This window comes from Penicillium vulpinum (assembly GCF_028829585.1).
Source record: "Penicillium vulpinum strain IBT 29486 chromosome Unknown utg000004l_segment0_segment0, whole genome shotgun sequence".
In the NCBI taxonomy this organism is placed as follows: domain Eukaryota; kingdom Fungi; phylum Ascomycota; class Eurotiomycetes; order Eurotiales; family Aspergillaceae; genus Penicillium; species Penicillium vulpinum.
The window spans coordinates 2977960-3000289 of NW_026643244.1; the positions used below are offsets into that span (position 1 = coordinate 2977960).

Below are 22330 nucleotides of genomic sequence, written 5' to 3' on the forward strand. Positions count from 1 at the left end.
GCTCATCAAATCCAATCAACAAACAAGTACACAGGTGACTAGTATTATAAAACCGCTGTCGATAGTAGCCGTATAAACTCGAGGGCTTGTATCGCGTAGGGCTGTGTTCCCTGAGGTTTAAAAAAATGAGCATAGCAGTATGAATTCTCTTATGGTACAATTGGTAAAGCCGCTAGGAGACTTGGGTAGGTAGGACTCTCTTTGTATAAACCATGCGAACTTGCTGTCAAGAGCAAACCAAAATAGAAATAAACCCTAGAGCAAACAAAGAACGAGCTCAAGGTTGTATGTGACAGCGGGTCAATCTAGATGGTGACAATGTATGGAGACTATGGGCCAATCGAGATTGCTCAAGAAGTCGAAATGGGTGCAGTGGGTGACATCACGTGACATAAACCCACCTTCCATTTTCGGAAGCATATGTTCCTATAAATTCACGACAAACAAAAGCTTTTCAACAATCTCCCCTGGTGGCTGAGTTGGGTTCTCCGGATTAAACATACTGGTAATACTGGTGGCCGGCAGTTCGATCCGCTCAGTCCACGCTCTTAAAAATACATAAAAGAAATGTATTATTCCACTGATGCATCCCAACCTCTGGTTGGGCGTGGCCTAGGCATAGGTACTGGCATGAGATTGTTACCGCCCCATGGGAGTCCACCTGTTGGCGATTTCCATGGGTGCACCCCCCGGCCTGTCTGTGCCACCTTCTTCCTTTTTTTTTGTTAAAAAACAAATTTACCTCTTGATATATTCACTCACCACTCTCTCCTGCCTAGATCTTTTCTTCTAAGAGGCAATCAAAGCCAATCAATCTTACATACATATTGAAGAGGGGAATTCTCAAAGCTATATGCTTTCAGGCATACGGGTCGATTCAGCACCTGCAATTCGACTCTATACCAACGACCAAGGCATATGAAAGGGGGTCGAGACAATCCTCCAAGAAGTGATTTTGGAGAGGTGGAGAAGTGTTTATTCTCAATCTGTAACTCTTTGTTACTTGTAACCTCTGTAAATTCATGCTTAAATAACCCAAAACTGCAACAGTAAGGAAAAGGCAGGCGGCTAATACGTTGTGAGGACTATGTCCCCCACTACAATATGTATGTAGTTTAAGTATGATCTGCAGGCAGTCAGGCATTGGAATATGACGTGGATCCACCTTTTCCCGTTCTTCACAACACTTTCCTTCCAAGTGACGGTCCTCCCAGCGGCTAAGTTGGGATCACTCCGGACTAAACACGCTGGTTACCATGATAGGTATTCAATTACCCAGTCCACAAGTATAAACCCAAAAAAAATAAAAAACAAAAAATGAAGGAAACATTCTCCTCACCCCCAAAAATGCGTTGGGCGCCCTGGGCACAGGTACTGGCAGGGAGTATCCCTTTTTTCTCGTATCCTTGGCCAATAAATCCATGAGACATGATATCGTTTTTTATAAGTAGGCATATACACTTGGATGAGTTCCACTACTACTTCAAATTGGTCAATTTTATCAGACATATAAATCTCCGAGCTCACTTTTTCAAGCCAAGGACCCAAGGAGATTGGGCGTCGTTGAAATGACTGAAATATTTCTAAGGAGGCAAACTAACGAGTTCTATATGATTCATCTACAAGGTGAAAGCGAGGTGAGAGTAAATCAAACATCAATTCTATATAAATCAGAGAAAGTGAGGGGAGGAAACTCCCCGAAGGCACTCTACTCGTACACAATCATCAGAAAATTTCCAAAAGACCATCTATCGGCCGTTTATGTCGGATCCGCAAAGTCGGACGGGGACAACAGGACACCGTTCAAAATTTGCCCAATGTGGGACTTATCGATGCCCTGTCCGTCTTTGCGGACCTGCGACATTAGAACCCGGAGAAATTTCACCGGGCTCTGGCGGAACGCCGAAGAAGACTTTTGTCCGTTTCTGATGAAGCCATCGACATCAACACGCAGTTCCTCATGCGCTGCAACCGATGCCAACCCGAGAAAAGCACAGAGTCGTTGATACTCCGAATACGACTCAAGATAGAGCTGCCCAGCGAAAAGGTTCAGCTCTATCCGGAGTCCATCGGGAATCTCAATAGCACCTGTTCTCTCCGGAATGTTGTGCAGGGAGAGCTTGTCGAGCGAATCGAACGCAAAGCTCTGCCTCGGTGCATATTGGTGCAGGGTCACCACTGTTGATTGTCGAATGGCCGGAAGAAGGCAGCGGGCTTCATAAGGACTGATGATTATCATCAGCGTGGCAGTCCTTATGTTGCCCAAGGAAGAGGAGGAAGAGGGGAGGGAGCTCGTCAGAATCCACCGGACTGGCTTTTGGAATGCAGCAAGGTCAGACGGCTGAGAAACTGGGGTCAGAACAGTCTTGGCAAAGTCTGCCGTCACAAGCAGGCGGGTTGGTAAGCTAGACCAATCTATGCAAGACGCGATTGATGTTGTCGTGAAAAACGAGTGGAATGCCGACTTGACAGCAATGGAGGGCCTTTGAAGCACTCCAGTGCGTACAAAAGACACCAGGTCCTCATGGAGCTGATGCACATTTGGCGTCATCATCGGGGGCCTCTGCACTTCCCGCTCAAATTCGATTTCCGGAGCAAGCTCACGCTCTTGCTCTTCTTGAAGGGCGGAAGAATCGAATTTGAGGGCGTCGAATTCAGCGCGTCGGTCGGAAATCAGCTGTGAGATTTGGGTCTCATTACGCGCAGAACCCAAATCTGAACTTTCTGCACAGCCAGGTCGGTAGCGGTCTTGAAGACTCTGACACTCTGTTTCAAGAAAGTTTTCAGCCTGACTTCCGGATAGCCCGAGGGAATGATCCGTGGAGATACGGTCCCACATTTCTCGTTGTCGTTCAAATCGTTTGCCTTGCACCGCCCAAATAGGCATGCTGTGACGGAGTTCTGCCCAAGTTTCAGATATCGCCCAACAGAGGACATCGGAGACCGTGATGGTTGACTTGTTCTGCCTCCCATTCAGTTCCAGTATCTTGAACTGGATGTCGTTTGGGAGGTAGAATACCACGGACTGTCCTTTCCCGAGTTTGCGCATCCTCATGCAAGCTTGTACAAGCTTGTCCTTTGTCACTCCGGGCCCCAACGTAACTACTGCACGATATGCAGGCGGGAGCTTGAGGTCAATTCCTCGCGTGTGTGCCTCATCCAGGAAGACATGACACGCCTCCATTTGCCGTGCATAAGGTGAATTGTTCAGTAGCTCAACTCCCTTTTGGTCAAGGACGCAAATCTCGTCGTTGTCGTCCACGAAGACAATGGCTTTGACGGGTCCATCCCTAGGCAAAGTTCGCAGCCAGTGCTTTGCCACTTCCAAATTGCTCAGCTCTAAGATCTGGGCACCAACGTCAATGATTACCTGGGCTGGTGGGTCTAAGCAAGAAACCAATTCCAGGAGAAGCACTGCATTTGAGGTTCTAGGCTTTGCTTGCTCCGGTTCGAAAGTCACAGAATTCTCTGCCTGGAGCAGGTGAGTTAAAACCAACGCATTGGTATGATTCTGTGCGCTTTGCACCAGCTGCCGAACGTTTAGTGGTAGAGTTTTCTTGCCATCGTTCGTCCCACTAAATCCAACAGTGGCGTGCTTCTTGAGCTCTCCGATATCCCACCCAGAGGCTGACAATTTGTGCGGAAACGCTTTCATCTCGCGAGGGAAAACAAGGCGAGAGAGAAAATAATCGACTGCGCCCTTAGAGGAACGAAGAGCAGGGAATATATTCTCTGTGCAATTTGGTCGGTCTTCCAGATTGACCCCGACCAATTGGCGACAAGAAAGGGAAAGCGCTGGTGCATTTTGGACCCATGCTTGATATTCTGCGGCGGCATTATCTGACTCGAAGAGATGCCCGAAAGCTAGAACAAGATCATCATCCTCTAACCCGGCGTAGTAATAATGGAGCGACGTCAGAACAATAATGACATCGGGATGGCTGAATTCAGACCTGGGAGAAGGGTTGTCCTTAGCCCTATAAGGGACGCAAAGCTTCGTGGTGGGCGATCTGCTCCGATGCGGTCCATAGTTCACGCGCCAGCGTTTTGAGAAGCAAAAACTCAAAACACCTCCGGCTAGCAGGCCACGCAACAAAAGAAGTGGATTGATGGTGCTCTCTGTCCAGAAACCGCCTTCGCTAGGATTCTCAACTGCAGCAATCTCATCTGGTGTCAGATTCTGCTTTGTCAGATATTTTAACACAGCCTTTTGGACTTGTTTAGGCTGTCTGGAGATTGGGAGAGAGTCGATTCCGTTGTTGCAGATATGAGTCGCAACTCGGTCGAACAGCGCTTCTTCCGCATCGCCACGAAGCAAACGTATTCTAGGGACTCCACCTGATTGCTGCGTATCCAACTCAATGGAGTGAGGATATTCTTCCTTGACACTAGGTGCGTACTTTTGCAGGACTCCTAGCACTTGTTGGATCAGGATCCACCTTTGGGGGCTGAACTCAACGGGACTTTGAGTTCCCATTGTGTAGATCTGTTCAAACTTCACACTAAAATTCTCATCGCTTTCATCAACGATATCGCGCGAGTATTCGTGGAAGAAGTTCAAGCACTTCAAGAGGGATTGGTCGGCCTCACTTCTCCCAACAATAAAGCTCTCAATGCACATTAGCTTTAAAGAGAGTATGTGATCAGGTTGAATAAGTAGAACTCCGCCATGCAACATGCACTCCTGACACATTCTCAGAATTTGATCGGCTTCCACCGCCCCAAGTTTGAGAGAGCGCGATATAGGCATATAATACACACGACGACTCAATAATCCACCTAGCTTGGAGACCAGGACCTGAATCATTTGTCGGGATTGCGGCTTTGCCACAAGTACACGGACCAGGCGTGGTGTATTTGCAAGCGCTGCGACGACCATAGGCACAATCACAGAAGATTTGCCCTCGCCCATGTTTAATTGCATAACGGCATTCTCTCCCGGTTTGATGTCCCTTATCTTCCTCGCTATCTCTTCTTGGACATCTCGAATTGTGATACCATTTTCGATCTCCAGAAGCAGAGACTCTGGGTGATTGATCGGCTCCCAGTTTCCATGACCTGGATTCTGAAGTTCCCTCAAAAGATCCTCGTCTTTGCCGACAAGGCTTGCGAGCCGCTTTGCTCGTTGCAAATCGGTTATTGAACGACCATATGAAGACAACCAGTCTCTCCAGCCAATTGGCAGGTGGGACCACTGATATCGCGATAATTGGCGAAGAAGAATCATTGGCGAGAGCCTTGGGAATTGATTCACGCAAGCTAGCGTCTCTAGAACCTTGTCAACAATAGGCTTTGATGATTTAGAGAAGCCAGTGAAAGCATTGTAAGAGGGTATCCTAGACATTATGGCGGCGTAAACTCTCTCGTGATACAATTGGCACTCCCGGAGGTAGCCAATAATTTCCTTTTTCATTTCGCTGGCGTCGACAACAAAGTGTGCTTCCATATTCAATTCTTGAAGTGAAATCGCGCTGCTGCGCAGCTCTGCCACGTAGACCTTCTCAAACCGAGATTTTGCCTGCAGTTCCAGGGACACTATGAAGTTTGAAAGAAGTTCACAGTGGTTTTTCATCTGGGATGTTGTAAACAATTTGCACAACTGTGGCCTTTTTAAATCACACATAGGTACTTCACCAAGCAAATCATCCAAAGTGACAAATCCCCGTTTTTGTCTTGTGGTGTTTGCAGGGAGCTGAGCGGAGTAGGAAGGCATTGCGAAAGTACAAACCGTTTGGGACTTCACTCGAGTAACGAGGTTCGTGAGATAGCCTCGAAGTTCTCTATTGTTGGACCAACTAACAAATTCTTTCTGTACAAGAAGCGTGGCTTTCATTGTGTTGAAATAGTCACTGCATCTCGGATGGTCGTTGAAGTTGGGGACTGACGGTGACCGAGTTGGCCACTGGGTCTCGAAATGGCGCATCATCCTGTCCATGGCTTTGCCTCGATTTTCTCTTATCAGAGACCTTCTTCGGCCTTTGAAGATTGAATGATCCTCGTTTTTTTTGGCCTTAAGACTCGATTCTGGGACATGGTTAAGGTGGGTGGAATGGATCTGTGTTTTTAGGGTACCCCGATCCAACCCACAGCCATCACGCGGGCAAAAGGAATCCCGGAGTGGCAGGGATATAGAACCAATGTCAGGAATGAGGAAAATAGCTGCAATCATCTCCAAAGGGAACACCTCGGAGTCCTCTGAAAACGCCATAGCTGAAAGCCAAAGCATTAGCTGAAATTTGTTCACGACGGATCTGTGCGAGTGTATGATCCGATGAATAGAGCACCAATGACTGAGAAGATAGTCATTTGGTCGAAGGATCCATTCTGCATCGTATCTTATCACCGAAATGTCGAATTGTATCTGAGGGCCATGCACAATATCGAGTGTCGAAAAGAGTCTCCACAGGTCCTCTACCAAATCCCGAACCGCAATAATACGGATGCAAGGAAGCTCATCGTACATCATTTTGCAGATTGAGTACACTTGACCAGTGCCAGAAGATTGCTGAGAGTCCAAGGCTGTGTATTTCTTGTCAAAATCGCGTGTGTGGTTCTCTGCCCCGAATCCCGCGACACAAAATGATGACGCGCGAATCCGGTCCCGCGTCCAGAGCTCCTTTTCGACAAATGGTAATGATGGATAGATTGCCTCCATCTCCGGGTGGAAGAGAGCCATCTGACGGTCTTGGTCAAAGATATCCGCTACCTCCTTATAGAAGTCACTGTTCTGTGAAAGGCAGGGTAGGTCATTTGGCCAGTAGACTTTCTGCATCACCTTTGTATCTTGAGGATAGTATCGTCTCTGGGGAGTGAGTGCTGCAATCTTTGCCAGTATTTCTTTCTGTTCCTGGTCAAGGTTGTCGAAAGACCTCAGCGATGCCGAGCGAAGTATGGAGAGTGCTTGCTCTGTTCCAGTCATTCCAGTCAAGTGGTCTGGAAGACAGAACGAAGTCAGAGCATGCAAGTAACTCAAAAAGAGCTTACTTTGCGGACCTCCGTTGTCAATCAGTCTCCCTAACTTGTTATCAACCAAGTATACATGAACTTTGGTCTCCCCTTTCCATGACACTTGTATTTTCACGTGGTTTTCATTTTGGGCCCAAGTCACATCACCCTCGGGGATTAATAACAACCGATCTTGAGTCGTTGGATTGATGAGCAGCAACTTATTTTCCAAACCAGTCAAAGTCCCCAGCGACTGGTTGGTATCGATTGACATACCCGGATATTGTCGGCATTGAAGTGAAGAAGAGTTGGGCTGCAGAGTAAACTCCATTCGGAGGAATGGGAGATCGATGCTCAAGATCCCACTTGGCAAATGCCAGCTGCAATTCATGTGCAGTTCGTGTGCAACTGGTGCAAAGATGCGAGACATCAATTTGATAGTCTGACTTTTTGTACTGAGTAACCTCGTGTCTAGTGTACCTAGGGACCACAGCTTCGAAAGCTCATCTTCTGATAGCCTCCAGTTTTCATTAGATGATTGCCAGAGAGTATGAACTGGTCGAAATTCAACGTAACCTTTGTCGACGGCGTACCAGTGAACAAAGTTTTGGACAAAGCTTTCAAGAAATGAACCGAGAAGAAGCCTCGGTGGAATCAACTCCCAGGCCCCATTCTCATTGGATACCTTGACAAAAAGCTCAGAGGCATCGGTGTCAGGGATATCTTCCATTTTCAAATGCACAGTATGCCCCATGTATTGCGCTTGACAAGAAAATTGCATTCCTGGTTCAACGCTGGGCATCACTGGAAGCTGAGACCCTCCGAACAAAATCTGGTACGTGATGTTGCGCTTATAATCTGGGGGTAGTCGAGCGAGTGGGTGTCCGTTGACAAGCAATGCGCCAGTTAAAATATTGTAGTGCACAACCTTGTTGGGCTGAGATGCGGAGTGGGACATGAGCCAGTGGCCATTTGAAGATGGCGCTTTTGACCAAACTGTTGTGATGTAGTGTGCTGTCCAAGCCTTTTGTATGGCCATATTCAATCCTTGGTCCCCTTGGTTGACGATTTTGATTGCTAGCATCGGGTAGCAGCGGTATGTCAGGAGCTGCCATCGGTGATGCAAAATGGGGAATGGTGTGTTAGACTCAGAAGTGCATGTGTTCTTCCAATCATGAATCAACAGACAGCACTGAATGAAGACCGAGACATCTGATGCGGTTGCAAATATCGCATCCAAATTCTCTATATTGAACGTTTCCGTACACACCAATGCAATATGAACGCATTTTGAAACGAAATTAGTTTTTTCGGTGTCATCAAAGGTTTGATTGACTCGGTCTCTGATAATAGCAATCCAGTTGCAGGCAATCTGTCGAAGGTCTCTCATACACTCAAGAGACAATTCTTGTATCTCAGAGGAATCAGATAGAGAAGAGACCCTTTGAACCAGGAATATCAGGCCGCTGAGGCCATAGATCGTCTCCCAGTTCTCCCCCAGCCTCTGAAACACCCCCTGGACCCGTACAAGTAACTTCTTTGCAAAATCTCCGTCCATGAGAATGCGATGCGCCTTTCGCAACCATGTGTCCTTTTGGGTGGGACCGGACTGGTTCATTATCTGTTTCAGAAAGACTTCCGTCTCAATCTTCTTCAAATCAATTGCCTGTGTTGACAGCTCCAAAAGAACATTTTGCCACTGAATTTCAACCCCTAGTGGCATCGTTGCAAGCGCTCTCCATTCATCCAGTGTCATATCATCGGGCGCAGCGGATTGGATTGCAATGGCTGTATTGGGAGAGGGCCCATCAGGGTCTTCGGCGGGTCGGAACAGGAATTGCTGAAGCGCTGAGCTCTTGGGTGGCAATTGATAGGTACATGACTTTGCGACCTCAAGGGTATGGTTGAAGCTGTCCACAAAGCAGTTGAGTTGATGATCGAAGTACTGAAACTGCAGACCGCTTTGAAGGCAAACATCGTTTTGGGTCGAAGAGGAGATCAGTCTATTCCGTCGGTGGGTACCCTCGTGAGGTTTGATTTCTGATAAAAGACCAATGCGTTGGCCTTTGACCTTGGTAGATAGATAACTCCGGAGCCCTTGATACTCTGCAAGGGGATACACCGCTCTAGGCTTCACGTCGGAGATATACTCAACCTTCAGGACCACCATGAGGAAGAATATGGTAGTGTCTCTCCACACACCAAATGGTGGAGGCAAACTGAGCTCAAAAACAACCGACTTTGCTTGCAGTTCATTAGTGGGCAAAGGCCATTCATGAACATTGATATTGAGTTGATTTGCTTGACGCTCGTGATCACACCTGGTACAAGACTTGCTGTGAATCAAGCTTCCACTGTCAAAACTCTGTTTCGTGCTGACTGCTTCGTGAGTGCAATCCGACTGGTTGACCAAGTCCATGAGACGACTGTATTCTTGTTTCTTTGCCAAAAGCTCTGAAATCTTTTGCTGCCTTTTGCCCGAAGCGTCATCGCAGATATCCTTGTACAAGCTTTGGTGCCGATCAGACTGGTCGAAATATCGGACTGAGAAGCACGATTCTATACCAAAGCCTTGGAAAATGACAGGCCCGCAGTATCTGCTGTTCTGCTGACGGTTGGTCAGGTATTGTTCAGCCCGGTTTAATCTGATCATTTGTGACTTGGACGGTAACAGCAGAGACTGGAAAAGATGGACAGGGATGCACGGATCGTATTCATCCAACATATGGAGGTCGACAACCGCTAACCTATCGCAGGCAATCCACAACTCCAATAGAGTGAGTAACATAACTGAGACTGCTTCTGGATCACCGGAGTACAGTGAGGAAGCGGCATTGTAGTAGCGAGTTATCAGATCAGCAAGTAGAGGGCATGCATTTTTCTTCTCCTGAATTCTGTCAACCCAGGCATCAAGGTTTGAAGCAACCCAGTGTTCAAAAGAAGCAAGGTTGAAAATTTGATATTCAGGGTCATCAAATTTGAGGACTGATGGGATCCTCGACGGGCGGTATCTAACAAGTCCTGATTGTGGATGGTAGTCCGTGGAAACAACTGGCTGCTGGCTACCTCGTCGTTTGATCATCTCAATGTATTTATCGAGACCAGGAGGTTTACAGTAGATGTCTTGATCCAAGGACAGTCCGGTCAAGAGATTTGTATCGGCATCACGCTTGCAGCTTTTGTTGATCTCTTGCCATTTATCTTGAATAATGTGGCTTGTCCGTTGCAAGATATTCTGGACAGGGTTGAACCACGCAGGTTCGTCGTGGAGATCGAGCTTGCGCAACCGGCGAGCAATCTTTGCATTCATGAGATAAATATTCTCGCTCGATACTTTCTCGCAAGATAGATGAAGGATATGGGCCATGAAATAAACCATAAAATGTTTGTAGATGTTGTCCGTCCCTTGGGCCGACAACCTGCGGAAGGTGAGTTGTAGGATCACACGCAGAAGAAGCCATAGAGCAGATCGCCGCCACGGGAATCGGCTATTGAACCACATCACCTCTTCGCGTGTGTTCTTCTGAATCTGCAATGCGTTGACTTCGGAACACTGAGGACGCAGGACCGCCATCATGAAATCAGTCACCATTTTCGGATGGGTGGTATCCCTGTCCTCATCATGTTCCTGGCCAGCTTTCCTCACTTTCAGTCTGGTATTTGGTGCAGTCTGGCTGCTCATTAGTGCGAGAGTTTGTGCTAGAGTGTCTCGGAAGCCTGGAGTGTTGAAAGTTGTGAGGTCCATGGCGAGAGTAGGGCCTGGAAAAATGCGCTGGAGACGACCTAGAGTGGTAATGACGGTTTCATTGCGAGCAGATAACTCAAACGACTCGATCTCCACGACATGATCGCGTCGAGTCATTAGAATTGCAGCGTTCTGCTCGCGAACGTAAATCGGAAGCAAGTCACCTATAAATTTATGATCAGCAATGGTTAGAGGGGATCTCAAAGCCAAAAGGGTAGGCTCACTAGGAGTGTTCAATTCTGTTAGAGCTTTTACAAGCTCTTTCGCATTGATATTTCCACAATCCCCGAGAACGGATTTCAGACGATTGATCATCTTAATCACCGTTGTCACATGGCCCGAATCTTGCCTCGAGACACGACTGCCAAATGCATGGAGAGCTTCAATGACCTCGCTGAGCAGGATATCTTCAAACACAGGGTTGTAATCTGTCTGCTTTGGGAGTCTGGGAGGAAGGAAAACATGATTCAGGAGATACAAATGCAAATCCAAGTTGCTGGGGGGAGGAAGAGACGCCATGACTGGCGAGGTGCTTCCCAAGCAAAGGGGAATTGTAGGACTCGACCCCGAATAACTCTTGGAATGATAGGCAGACGAGAATAGAACACCAGACGAGAGGTAAACACAAAGAGGATGATGAAAATGGTAAAGGATGAAGGATGAATCAGATGAATCAGATGAGATAGAGGATAAGATAGAGGATGAGATAGAGGATGGGATAGAGGATGAAATAGAAGAAGAGGAGGAACAGGAGGGAAAGGGCAAAGAGAACTGCGTCCGAACGTTACTCCAGCCAGATGAAGAAAGGAAGAGAGCTACGACGTACGGATTCTCATTTTTTTTCTCAAACGCCTCCCATCAATACTCCCACTTCAGTCCCTCCACCAGACCAGCAAGAATCCTGTATCAAAACATGCCTCTTTGCAGCAGGAAGAGCCAATTTAAGTTCACGGTAGTTGTTTTGCGAAAGTTGCACCCATAGTCGCAATTTAAACAGCTAGATAGAAACTTCTGTTCACATCCTGCGACAATTCCCTATCAATCACAGCACTGTGTACGAGACTATCAAGCACCAACGAGGGCGCATTATTATTACCGTATTGCCTCAATCTAGTCCGATAAAGAACCTAAGAAGCTAATATACACATGTATCTAATATAGGCTCCCATAGATGGGAATAAACCTTGCTATTGAAGGTTTATATAGTGTACGAAAGAGCACTATACAAATCATGCTCAGTACCTTTCAAAGAAGATTTGCCCATAACTTACAACCAGGATAGGATACCTCAATAACACAACGCGTTGATGTCACGGACTATGTCCTTATATAGCGAGCGCAGTTCTAAGAATCGTCTTGGAATTGTAGTCTTTTGCCAGTGACGCGGCGGATAAGCCTTTGGAATACGCCGCCCCTTAGGCTAGCACGTGCCAGTCGACCTTGATAGGAGATCAGCACAGGCTCTCTTTAGACCATGGGCAGTTAATAAAAGTACATACAGAATTCTACAGAAAGATCACATAGAAAATGGCCTACTGGATAGAGGTAGCAAGCGTAGAGTATATAATAAGTTCATTGATATGTAGGTATTATGAGACATAGCTGATCCGATATCCACCAGTATGCAGCCATAGACGGGAGTAAGAGGCTGAACATGAACCACAGTAGCCAGAAGTCGGGCTGGGCTGTCTCTGAGAAACGTAGGTGAAAACGCGAGTAAATTACATGTTACAAGGCGAGAGGATCAAATTGGCAAAGAGGTCGGGAATTTTGCAAAAGGACAAGACCTTTTTTACGACGTGTGTCGAATTATCTTCTAAATAAAGTGTAGAAAATTGAAATAAAGGCAGTTGGAGGGTCTTATAATTGCTAGGAATCGCTAAAAAGTTTAGTTGGTGGAAGTTGGAAGGGGTGAGCGAGAAGATTTCATATCGGGGGTTGTTGAAATAGCGGTGGCTGTGAAATCTGTCGAGGGGCATCGTGGGATATGGCCCTGTAAATTTGTACGGGATGCCGATTGGCCAGCAGCGAGTCGTATCAGGAGCATGATCCCACTGGAAGGTTCTTGGGGTCGATGGACGTGAGAATAGACACAATGATAGAGTAAGTTGTGATAGGCAGAAATGGGATAGCGATGAAGGTGAGCTGAGAGGTTCTTAAGGACGTGTTTGACCTGATAAAAGCGACGAAGGTGGTGGCCATTGGCTAGGATAGCCTTGATAAAGAATGCTGATGAGCAGTAGGCTTTGGTAGAAGTGAGTCTGGTGCTGCGGAAACGTTGGAAAAAACCAATATAATGCGTATTGGTTTGCGAGAAGATTTAGTCTAATTTGTTTTTTTAACAAAAAAAGAAAGAAAATGGCACAGACAGGCCGGGGGGCGCACCCATGGAAATCACCGCCAGCAGTAGACTCCCATGGGGCTATAACAATCTCAAGCTAATACCTATGCCTAGGCCACGCCCAACCGGAGGTTGGGATGCATCAGTGGAATAATATATTTTTTTATGAATATATTTTTAAGAGCGTGGACTGAGAGGATCGAGCGCCGGCCGCCAGTATTACCAGTAATACCAGCCTATTTAAGCCAGAGGAACCCAACTCAGCCACTAGCCGAGATTGTTGAAAAGCTTTTGTTTGTCGTGAATTTATAGGAACATATGTTTCCGAAAAGGGAAGGTGGGTCCGTGTCACGTGCTTTTGCTTTAATATGTAGCCATTCCTGCCTGCAACTTCTAACCTTGGAACAATACCCGCGATTCTCAAATCCTATAAATACGAAAACATGTCTATTTTGCCTGACCATTGGCACTAACATCCCGCTTACCGTCACCACCAGGCAGAAGCATCCCAGTCCGATCAATGAACGACCGTGCTCTAATATAAGGGTCCAACTTCCAATAGTTCACGCGGAACTCATCAATAACCGCATTCCTTCGCGACTTGAGCTCCTCCACTTCCGACGCTTGTTTCTTCACATCAGAATCCGAGCTGGCAGAGATCCATGCTGCGGTGGTAGTGACCATCCGGATTCCAATCATCATGCGGTCGTACATGAGTGAGTCGCGCGTCTCTGTGTCTTTCATAATCATGTTTTCGCCTTTCGCGGGCTCGTCGTATTTATATGTCCAGTCTTCATCGCCTGATAACTCTTTGGGGATTTTGTTGCGCGGGATAAACTTGTCCAGGTCGGCGATTGACCGCGTGAAATGAACTTTAGATGCGACAACGGGGTCCATCCAGCCATGGATGAGTTTCCAAATTCCTGATTGGTGAAAAGGTGACAGTGAGTATCCTCTGCAATGAAAAACGAGGATTCCCTAGTGGAATGACTTACCGGAGAAAACCCAGGGAGCGTTATGAACGAGCATTTGCCCCAGTGACTCAGGATAGTTTGCCTCGAAGCATTTGAGGATGAACTTGACTGGAGGGTATTCCTGTTGTAAGGGTTAGTGTAGGACCGGCCACTTCGATCTAGCTGCACTATGGGGTCTCACCATGTTGGACAACCCGAATCCTGTCAAATCGAAGACAATTGTCTGTGAAGATGTCAGCGTGAGTCAATACCTCAACATTCTGGTCGGTCGTACGCCCGTTTCAACCGGAGGAGCCACTACAAGTCGCACCGACTCAATCATGTGGACAATGTACCGCTCAAGAGCTTCCTCACTCTGAGCACCTGGCTTGTGAATCTTCACTCTAACATAGACAACAGGTCGACCATCCCTGTCAAAGCCATGGATGAAACCTTTTCCCATCCTGAGTTGGTTCATAAAGTCAACACCTTCCTTCTTCTCCTTCGACGTAGCAGTGGCACTACGGGATTGCTCCAGAGCATATTCCTCTCCCTGGGGCAGAATCTCTTCATCAACCTCCAGTTCTTTCCTCCACAGAATGTTCGACGTCATCATCGAATATGCCTTCCCGACGTCCCATTTCCTGGCACGCAAGAACCGGAGCAATAAGCTATCTGGGTGTTCCTGCTTGATCATTTTCAAGATCGCAAAGCACATCTCCTGGGGCGTCAGCCTAGACAGTATATCCTGCATAGACTTGATTTCTGCGTCCTGCACTCCTAGCTCTCGGAGCTGCGAAAAAAGAGATGAAAAGTGCGCCGGAGTGACCTTTCGGTTGGCCATTTCGGAAATGATAGTATCCTTGGCATGTTCATTCATCAACGAGTCCACCTTGTCGATCGATTTTTGCTCTTTATTGCTGGAGTTGCTTCCCACAGTGGTTTCTCTGCTGGTCTCGTTATTTGATTGAACAGGGTTGGTCCCATTTGAGGTCTGCTTATTGGTGTCTTCGCCCTTCAATGCGCTAATAATAGCCTCCACCGTCGGCTCGTTGATCTTTTCCAAAGCAGCAAACAGCTTGCTGGAGGAGCCCTCCGGAATCGGGACATCATACACAGCCGACAGGACAGTCGCAATAGAGGTCAAAATGATTATCCAGAATTCAATCACCTTTGCTTCCTGGTCAGGGGTAAGGTGACCGAGGTGCCCGGACATGGGGTCGTTAGAAGGAGACATGTTGTGAATCGTGGGTATGTTGCTGAGTCTATCTGGGGAACCTAACATGTTTTAGTTGCAAATCTGCTGGTGACGTGGTCTTGTTCAATCAGTTCAAGACCTATGAGCCCACATGAATAGAATGATGGTTGCCTCGGCCACCGTCCCGGATTCACGGGCGAATCAAACTTAGTACCTCGGTGTTTGAGATCGGTCGACAGATTTATCACATATGGGCGTTGGGATTTTACTCTTTTGTGGGGACTCTTGAAACAGCCTCGATGAAAAGAGGTGAACGGACCTTGGAGAGGAGGGGTGGATGACGATCCCCCGCATTGCGGAGAAGATCGTCGCTCAGGGGTTCTCAATTTTCAGCTTTGAAGGAGCATAGGCGCGAGATCTTAGCGGGCGATGACTCTATTTCTACCATATTTTCACATGAATCTGTCCAAATTAGGTATGCAGGGTGTCAAAAGTATATATCTCCATGGGTATTCACTTTGCTTAGACCCACCAAATGCACTCATTCCTTGGCTGTCCTCGATTATTCACCAGCCCTGGACTAAATTCTCGCTGACAATATTCATATGTATCTATTTTAAATTTTGAGATACGGTAATTCCTTTGGAATATAATTCATAATTTTGCTCTGAGGCTAGATGTCGCAAACCAGCACGTTTACTGCAGGATAGGGGCTACTGATCTCTCTCCTTGACTAAACTCTCCTACGAAAAGTCCTTTCCGACACACCTGGGATCAATCAGGAATGAAATTTGAGGTAAATCTGATGAGGTAATGCTGTGTTGGGGTTATAATCCTAATCTAAGTGGTCCATTCAACGCCGTTGAGGTACAATATTAATCCTTTCAGCCTTTGCCAAGAGACCGAGGTCTGTGACTGATGTCTCGTGACCTCTCCCTTTCCCAGACATTTTGCTGGTGATATATCCTGCCCTATCTACGCGTTTACAAAGGTTTTCCAAGATCATTTCTTCTAGTGTGTCTACATTTTGTAGGTAGCCTTGGTTTAGTCTTTGAAGAAGACCTAGGCAAAAAGAAGCAGTGAGTAAAGCGAGCAAGAGAAAAATATATAAATTAGGGTGATCTAAAAAAAATACAAAAATTGAGAATCTCAACCAACTCTGCCCATCACGCCTATCCATTTTGTAGGGTAGGTTAGCGTGTTTCTTTTACAATTTCAATCGTGGATTGAAGGACTCGAACTCTAACTAGCTGGGGGGGGGGGGGGGGGGGGAGGTGAATACTAGCAGAGGAACCCAATCAGCCACTGGTCGGATTGTCGATTGAAAGTATATCGTTTCTGTGATATTTATAGGAACATACGCTTCCGAAAAGGGAAGATGAATCCCACGCCATATGTTTATACCTGAATATCTGCCTACAGATCATATATACATATGTCTTGGTACCTAGACTATATAAGCCCGCAATGAAAATGCCAAAGAAGCAGTCACGCGCCAATATTTTTCGCCATTCTGAGTTTGATTTACTTGCCCTTTTGAATCCCTTGCAAAGAATACACGCAGAAAACCCTGCTTTTGTGATTAATCCTAAAATCCCCAAACTGGTAGTTGGAACTGGGTTATATCTATCTACTTCGAAAATGGAATTGAGTGGATATTCTGCTCTCCTGGGAAAGAAAATTTTGCACTTCAAGGGCATATTGCAAGCGCAATTCTAGCGAGCGAGGTTGCAACGCTAAATTATCTGCACGACAACAGTGATCTTCCGGTTCTAAAAGTCTTCTCATTTCAGTAAGATCAATGAACCTCGGGTTTACTGCGTGCATTAGATATCTTTCTCACAGTATAAATAGTCCAACACACATATATTAATGAGCAAAGCACGTGGTAAGCCAGTTTTTTCTTTCGGTTGGGGTGACGATTATGATACTTCGGATCAAAGCTCTGGGTCATATTTGACGCTACATCAGAAGCATAAGATGATAAGGCAACTTGGAAAAATCCTCGCCTAACTTCCGAATATACGATTTGATCGGATAGGATCACTCATACAATCAAAAAACGATTGTACCCTAGGAAAGTGTATTTCTCCAGCCCTCGTCTGGCATCGCCGCGATGGGTTTGATGAAGAAGATATACCACTCGGGCCGTCTGACGATACAGCACCATTCTACAGAGCACAGACCTTTGCCTTACTTGCTCATGTGAGAGAAATACCTATAGAGCACCGTATGTTCCATGCAACAGTGCCTACAAGACAGGAATACAATACTTTCAATAAATACCATACTGCTACGGAAAGGTGGAATGACTATGTTACCGTGAGATTAAAGACCGAGAGTGCTAAAAATAGGCTCGATTATACCTCAGCTGTTCTTGCTACCTTGGACTTTGTCCCCTTGCTAGCCGACAGAGAGAACCAAGTTACCAGCTCTAGCTTTCCATTGTTTTATCCCGACCTGAGTGCCAGTAATTTATTTGTTCGTGGATGACGATCTGAATGTGACCTGTATGATTGATTGGGCTTGTACCTCATCTGTTTCAAGATCAATGCTCCTCGTCTGTCCCGGACTACCCATTTTCAGGATCCACCGCAACTTGATTTTATAGCCTCATTTGCAGAAGGTTTCGTTGAAAGGAAAGGGTTAGATTCTCAGGAAATTCTTCCTTTCGAGAACGGCAATGATGTTTGGAAATTTGCTCGCTTGCTTAATCTGAATTCTATCCAAGATCATGATCACTTTTCGACCATTTTGCAAAGCTTAACAATATGGAGAGATGGGATGAGTTTATCAACTCGGCGAAAATCGTTTACTGGATAAGGGCTTCAACTGGAAAGCATCTGGATCGTGCTCTAGGAGGAAATCCAGGCGAATCTTATTGTATGTAGTTCTTAGTATGATCTACAGGCCATAAGGCACTAGCACGTGATATAGACCCACCTTCCATTTTCGGAAGCATATGTTCCTATAAATGGAAGACAAACAAAAGCTTTTCAACAATATCGGCTAGTGGCTGAGTGGGATTCCTCTGGCTTAAATAGGCTGGTATTACTGGTAATACTGGCGGCCGGCGCTCGATCCTCTCAGTCCACGCTCTTAAAATACATCAAAAAAATGTATTATGCATCCCAACCTCTGGTTGGGCGTGGCCTAGGCATAGGTGCTAGCTTGAGATTGTACCAGCGCCATGGGAGTTAGTGGCGGTAATTTCCATGGGAGCACCCGTCGGCACTGTTGAGATGAGTGCCGGCTTCTTTTTTGTTAAAAAACAAATTTACTTCTTGATATATTCACCACTCTCTCCCCCAACTTTAAACCCCTTATTTCCTTGTAGGAGATTTGTTTTCAATTTTTGGAGAGTGCCTTAGGGCTGTTTTGCGAAGACTGTTAGCTTCCCTCTACCTAGAAGGTGGAAGAGGATACCTTGAAACATGTCTAGAAAGACACTAGCGGGATGCTACAACACCACAGGGACACCAGTAGGACACTGCGAGGGTACCGCGAGGATACCATAAGGACGCGAGCACAAGGGAACACAGCAAGGACGCCACTAGGACACTAACAAGAACAGGTAATTCTGCATTCCCAACTTCAAGAATATAATACACAATCCAAATTCGAGTGGCCAAGTTCTATGATATCACAACACCCAAGAGCACTCCCAAAAGAACAATTGGCACCACAAAGCAGCAACAGAGGCCAAGTAAAGACATCTCAGAGCTAAGTTCCAGCTCAACTCCCCCTCGCGGATATGATATCCCCTTCTCTGTGGTGAGCAATCTCGAGTCTCTGGAGTGGTAGATTGGAGGGCTGAAAAGATGAGCAATAGGTACCCAATTATTGACAGTCGCCAACAAGCACAAGTGCAGCAATGGAGGCCAGGCAATTGTAGTGAGCAGTTTGAGAATTGTCGATCCCTCTCCGGTGACAGCCACCCAGATCGCAAACAGCATAGCTCCAACAGTCGCAATAAAAAGACAAACGTTCAGCAAAGCACCGCTTTGAATAGTATCTCTGTATGCCTTTTGGAACGATGAAATGGATGTAGCGTTCTCAGTCGAATTGGCGGTGCTACCGGTAACAAAAGATCCCTTGGGCTTGCTTCCGAATAGGTGGAATCGTAAAACAGCGTACAAGTGGGCTGTCAACAAAATATGTTAGAATCAACTTTCAGGTTCCACCAGGCATGTGGAAGGTTTCAAATCAGACTTACCGGCAGCAAGCCAACTGTTCTCCGCATGTGCAAAAGGTTCAAAGGGAATACCGGCATGCGCACTCCGAGCCCAATCGTATGCCCATGTAGACGCAACATACGCCGCGGCTAGAACAAGCTGGATCTTGACCTCCAACGCCGATCCAGCAGGAATAAATCCACCATCAGAGACAAGAAGACAAGGCAGAGCAACAAAGCCAATCGAGTAACTCACAAGGCCTGCCATAATAGCCAGGCCACCAAGAGCTATATCCCAACGCAAATTCTCTGGAATCGCCTTGTTGACAGAAGGAAACAACACGGAAACCTGCTGAGAGTGTCCGATGTGCCACCGATTGCGCTGTTTGAGATGCCCAGCAAGGGAGGTAGGAACAAGACCGAATTGCAAAACCTCCTGTACCTGCATCGTGCGCTTCCCCAGTCCTCGTAGGATCAATGACAGCTGCCAGTCCTCCGAGAAAGAATAGGTCGGATATCCACCCGCGTCAAGAATCGCGTCGCGGCGGAAGACTGCACCAGAGCCTGCGTCTAGTGCATGGCCGAGAAGGTCGAGTTCCGTGTTCTCACACGTATAGAAGTAAGCTCGCGACTGAGAGAGGGGATCACCGCGCGGTAGGTTATAGAAATACTGTCGTGTGGTCAATAATGCTGCCTCCGGGTCTGCAAGTAGATGGGGCAGTGTTGCGCGTAGAAACTCTGGCATGAGGATAGAGTCTGCATCAACCACAGTGCAGAATTCTGGTGGATCTTCAGTTTGTAGGGAAAACAAGGCGTAGTTGAGATTGCCTGCTTTCGCAAAGGACTTCCCGGATTGCTTGCCGCGGGTGTGGTAGGACAGGTGAGTCCATTTCGTGGCAAGTTTTGCGATTTCGTCGTGTAGCTCAGTTGACGCTCCGTCATCTAGAAGCTGTACTCGAAAACGGGAGACTGGGTAGTCTAGGGCACATGCTGCTCGGACTGTGTCTAGGATGATTTCGACCGGCTCTCCGCAACACGTTACTAGCACGTCGACTCTGGGTAGGTTTTCGGTACCGAGTAGTCTCTTGCGGATTGTCTGATTTGATGGCTTTGTTGTGGCGGCCAAGGACAAGCGTTGGTGGTTCAGAGATATGTCTAAGACGGTCAGCGGCTGTTCGATGTTTTCCATTGGAGACAACTTACGAGCAAATAGACCTTCAACACCAAAAATCACCCACATTTTCCATGTTTGCTCAGGGGTCGTCAAAGTAAAAAATAGTCGCGCTGCAAAGTAGATGTAGGTGGTCCATATTGCTGCTTGCGCTATATGGTGGAGATATTTCCGGTACTTCCGCGCAGACAGAGTGCGATGGTCAGGGGAAAGTTCCTCAATGTCATAGACATTTTCAGGAAACATTGAAGCGAACTTGGTGCCGTTGAGTTGTGTGATTGTGATTCTGTTGCATATTATATAGATGATTTCCGTTTTTGTTTTCTTACGCTTCGACTGAGATTCAAAACACCATGAAACAAGGTTGTCTTCGATTCTGCAGAGATTTTTCCGGCTTTTAAAGAAAAACTCTCCCTCTCAAAATTAAGGGGCATGAATGTATTCAGAGCTATCTACTCCGTACAAGCCCCGTTTCTAGAACTTACTGTGTCTATTTATACTACCTGGGTATCTGCACGAGGAGACTATTGTTGCCGAGAACCAATTAGAGCGCGCCATGGTCGGGATTTGGATGGCGCTAACCCCCAATTGGCCCTGAATTGAAAGTGGAGCCACTTCCCCGGCATCCGATTGGTTCTTGGTTCTATGAAATCTGAGATGGCATCGGGCTATAGATGTGCTTGTCAGCGGCACCGGGTGATTTAGTTGATTCCATGTGCCGTATTATCAAGAGGTGCACACTCATTCCAATGTCAAGCCCAGACTACTACGAGTGATGGATACATGGGTACCACAAACAAAGAAAAGGACCTCGGGAGTGGTAAGTAGCACGTAACCTGGCGGTATTTCTTTGTGGGGAGAAGGATGTATGTTGTATATCCATCAGAATGGTATCACTCGGTACCGCAGCGCATGGTAAAAATTCTGAGGTGACGGGATCGATGTCCCCCCTCAGAAATCTTCCAACCAGAGGTAACAACTTGGTGGAAGCAAAGCTCTCAGTAAACATTGCGGGACAGAGAGTGTGGGCTCTCCACATCGTGAATCCATAGCCTTGTCATTTCGGTATCCCAATCGCACTTGATTCGGGCAGCGAGAGCATCCTTTCAAGGAGAATGTCTGAGATCATGAAAAACTCCTTAATTATAGTCATTTATCCTCCGTGTAATTTTTGAGCAATCTGACTTTCATGGGGAGTTTCGAGTGTCGACGTAGACAGCACTCTGAGCAGTCACACCGCACATTTCGAGCCGTTGCATGTGCCTCTTGGGATTCATCGAGAAAAGTATTGCCTGTTCATATCGTTTATTAGCATAGTGCTCAAATCACCCTACGTCAGCAAGCTGTAAGTTTTAAGCAACCTTCGGTGGCCGTCGTGCATTACGAGGATAGTTACCGAGCGTGCGCCAAACCAAGACCAGTTGATAGGGGTGCCACTTCTTGCCAATTTTATGTGGTGCACTAGCACAAGCTCAATTGAGAGTGTAGGGAAGGAACAGTGAGTGATACCGACCTCAGACATGTGGTGCCTTTCAAATAACACGATACTCGTTAAACAGCAAAATCAAATTGGCAGGAGGACTCGAAGCAATATAACCAAACACGATCATGTCCCCGATGTCCCCGATCTCTTCAATGTTTGCATTAGACGGAAGGTACCGCCTGTGCTAGGACGTGACATGGACTCACCTTCCCTTTTCGGAAGCATATGTTCCTATAAATTCAAGACAAACAAAAGCTTTTCAACAATCTCAGCTAGTGGCTGAGTTGGGTTCCTCCGGACTAAACATGCTGGTATTACTG

The 22330-nt window shown here is 46.7% G+C and overlaps 3 protein-coding genes across 3 annotated transcripts; all 3 read right to left on the reverse strand.

Moving 5' to 3' along the window:
- Positions 1-1759: 1759 nt before the first annotated feature.
- N7479_009627 (uncharacterized protein) lies at positions 1760-11209 on the reverse strand (the record flags this gene model as incomplete). Its single annotated transcript, XM_057257320.1, has 2 exons — positions 1760-10854; positions 10915-11209. 2 exons carry the CDS (start codon positions 11207-11209, stop codon positions 1760-1762), a joined length of 9390 nt encoding a protein of 3129 aa, XP_057104778.1.
- Positions 11210-13478: 2269 nt separating this feature from the next.
- N7479_009628 (CRAL-TRIO domain-containing protein) lies at positions 13479-15221 on the reverse strand (the record flags this gene model as incomplete). Its single annotated transcript, XM_057257321.1, has 4 exons — positions 13479-13954; positions 14027-14126; positions 14187-14228; positions 14280-15221. The coding sequence occupies 4 exons, from the start codon at positions 15219-15221 to the stop codon at positions 13479-13481; spliced, it is 1560 nt and encodes a 519-aa protein (XP_057104779.1).
- A 3596-nt stretch (positions 15222-18817) lies between these two features.
- N7479_009629 (glycosyltransferase family 2 protein) lies at positions 18818-20773 on the reverse strand (the record flags this gene model as incomplete). The annotated part of the gene is made up of 2 exons (XM_057257322.1): positions 18818-19326; positions 19399-20773. 2 exons carry the CDS (start codon positions 20771-20773, stop codon positions 18818-18820), a joined length of 1884 nt encoding a protein of 627 aa, XP_057104780.1.
- Between the last annotated feature and the right edge of the window lie 1557 nt (positions 20774-22330).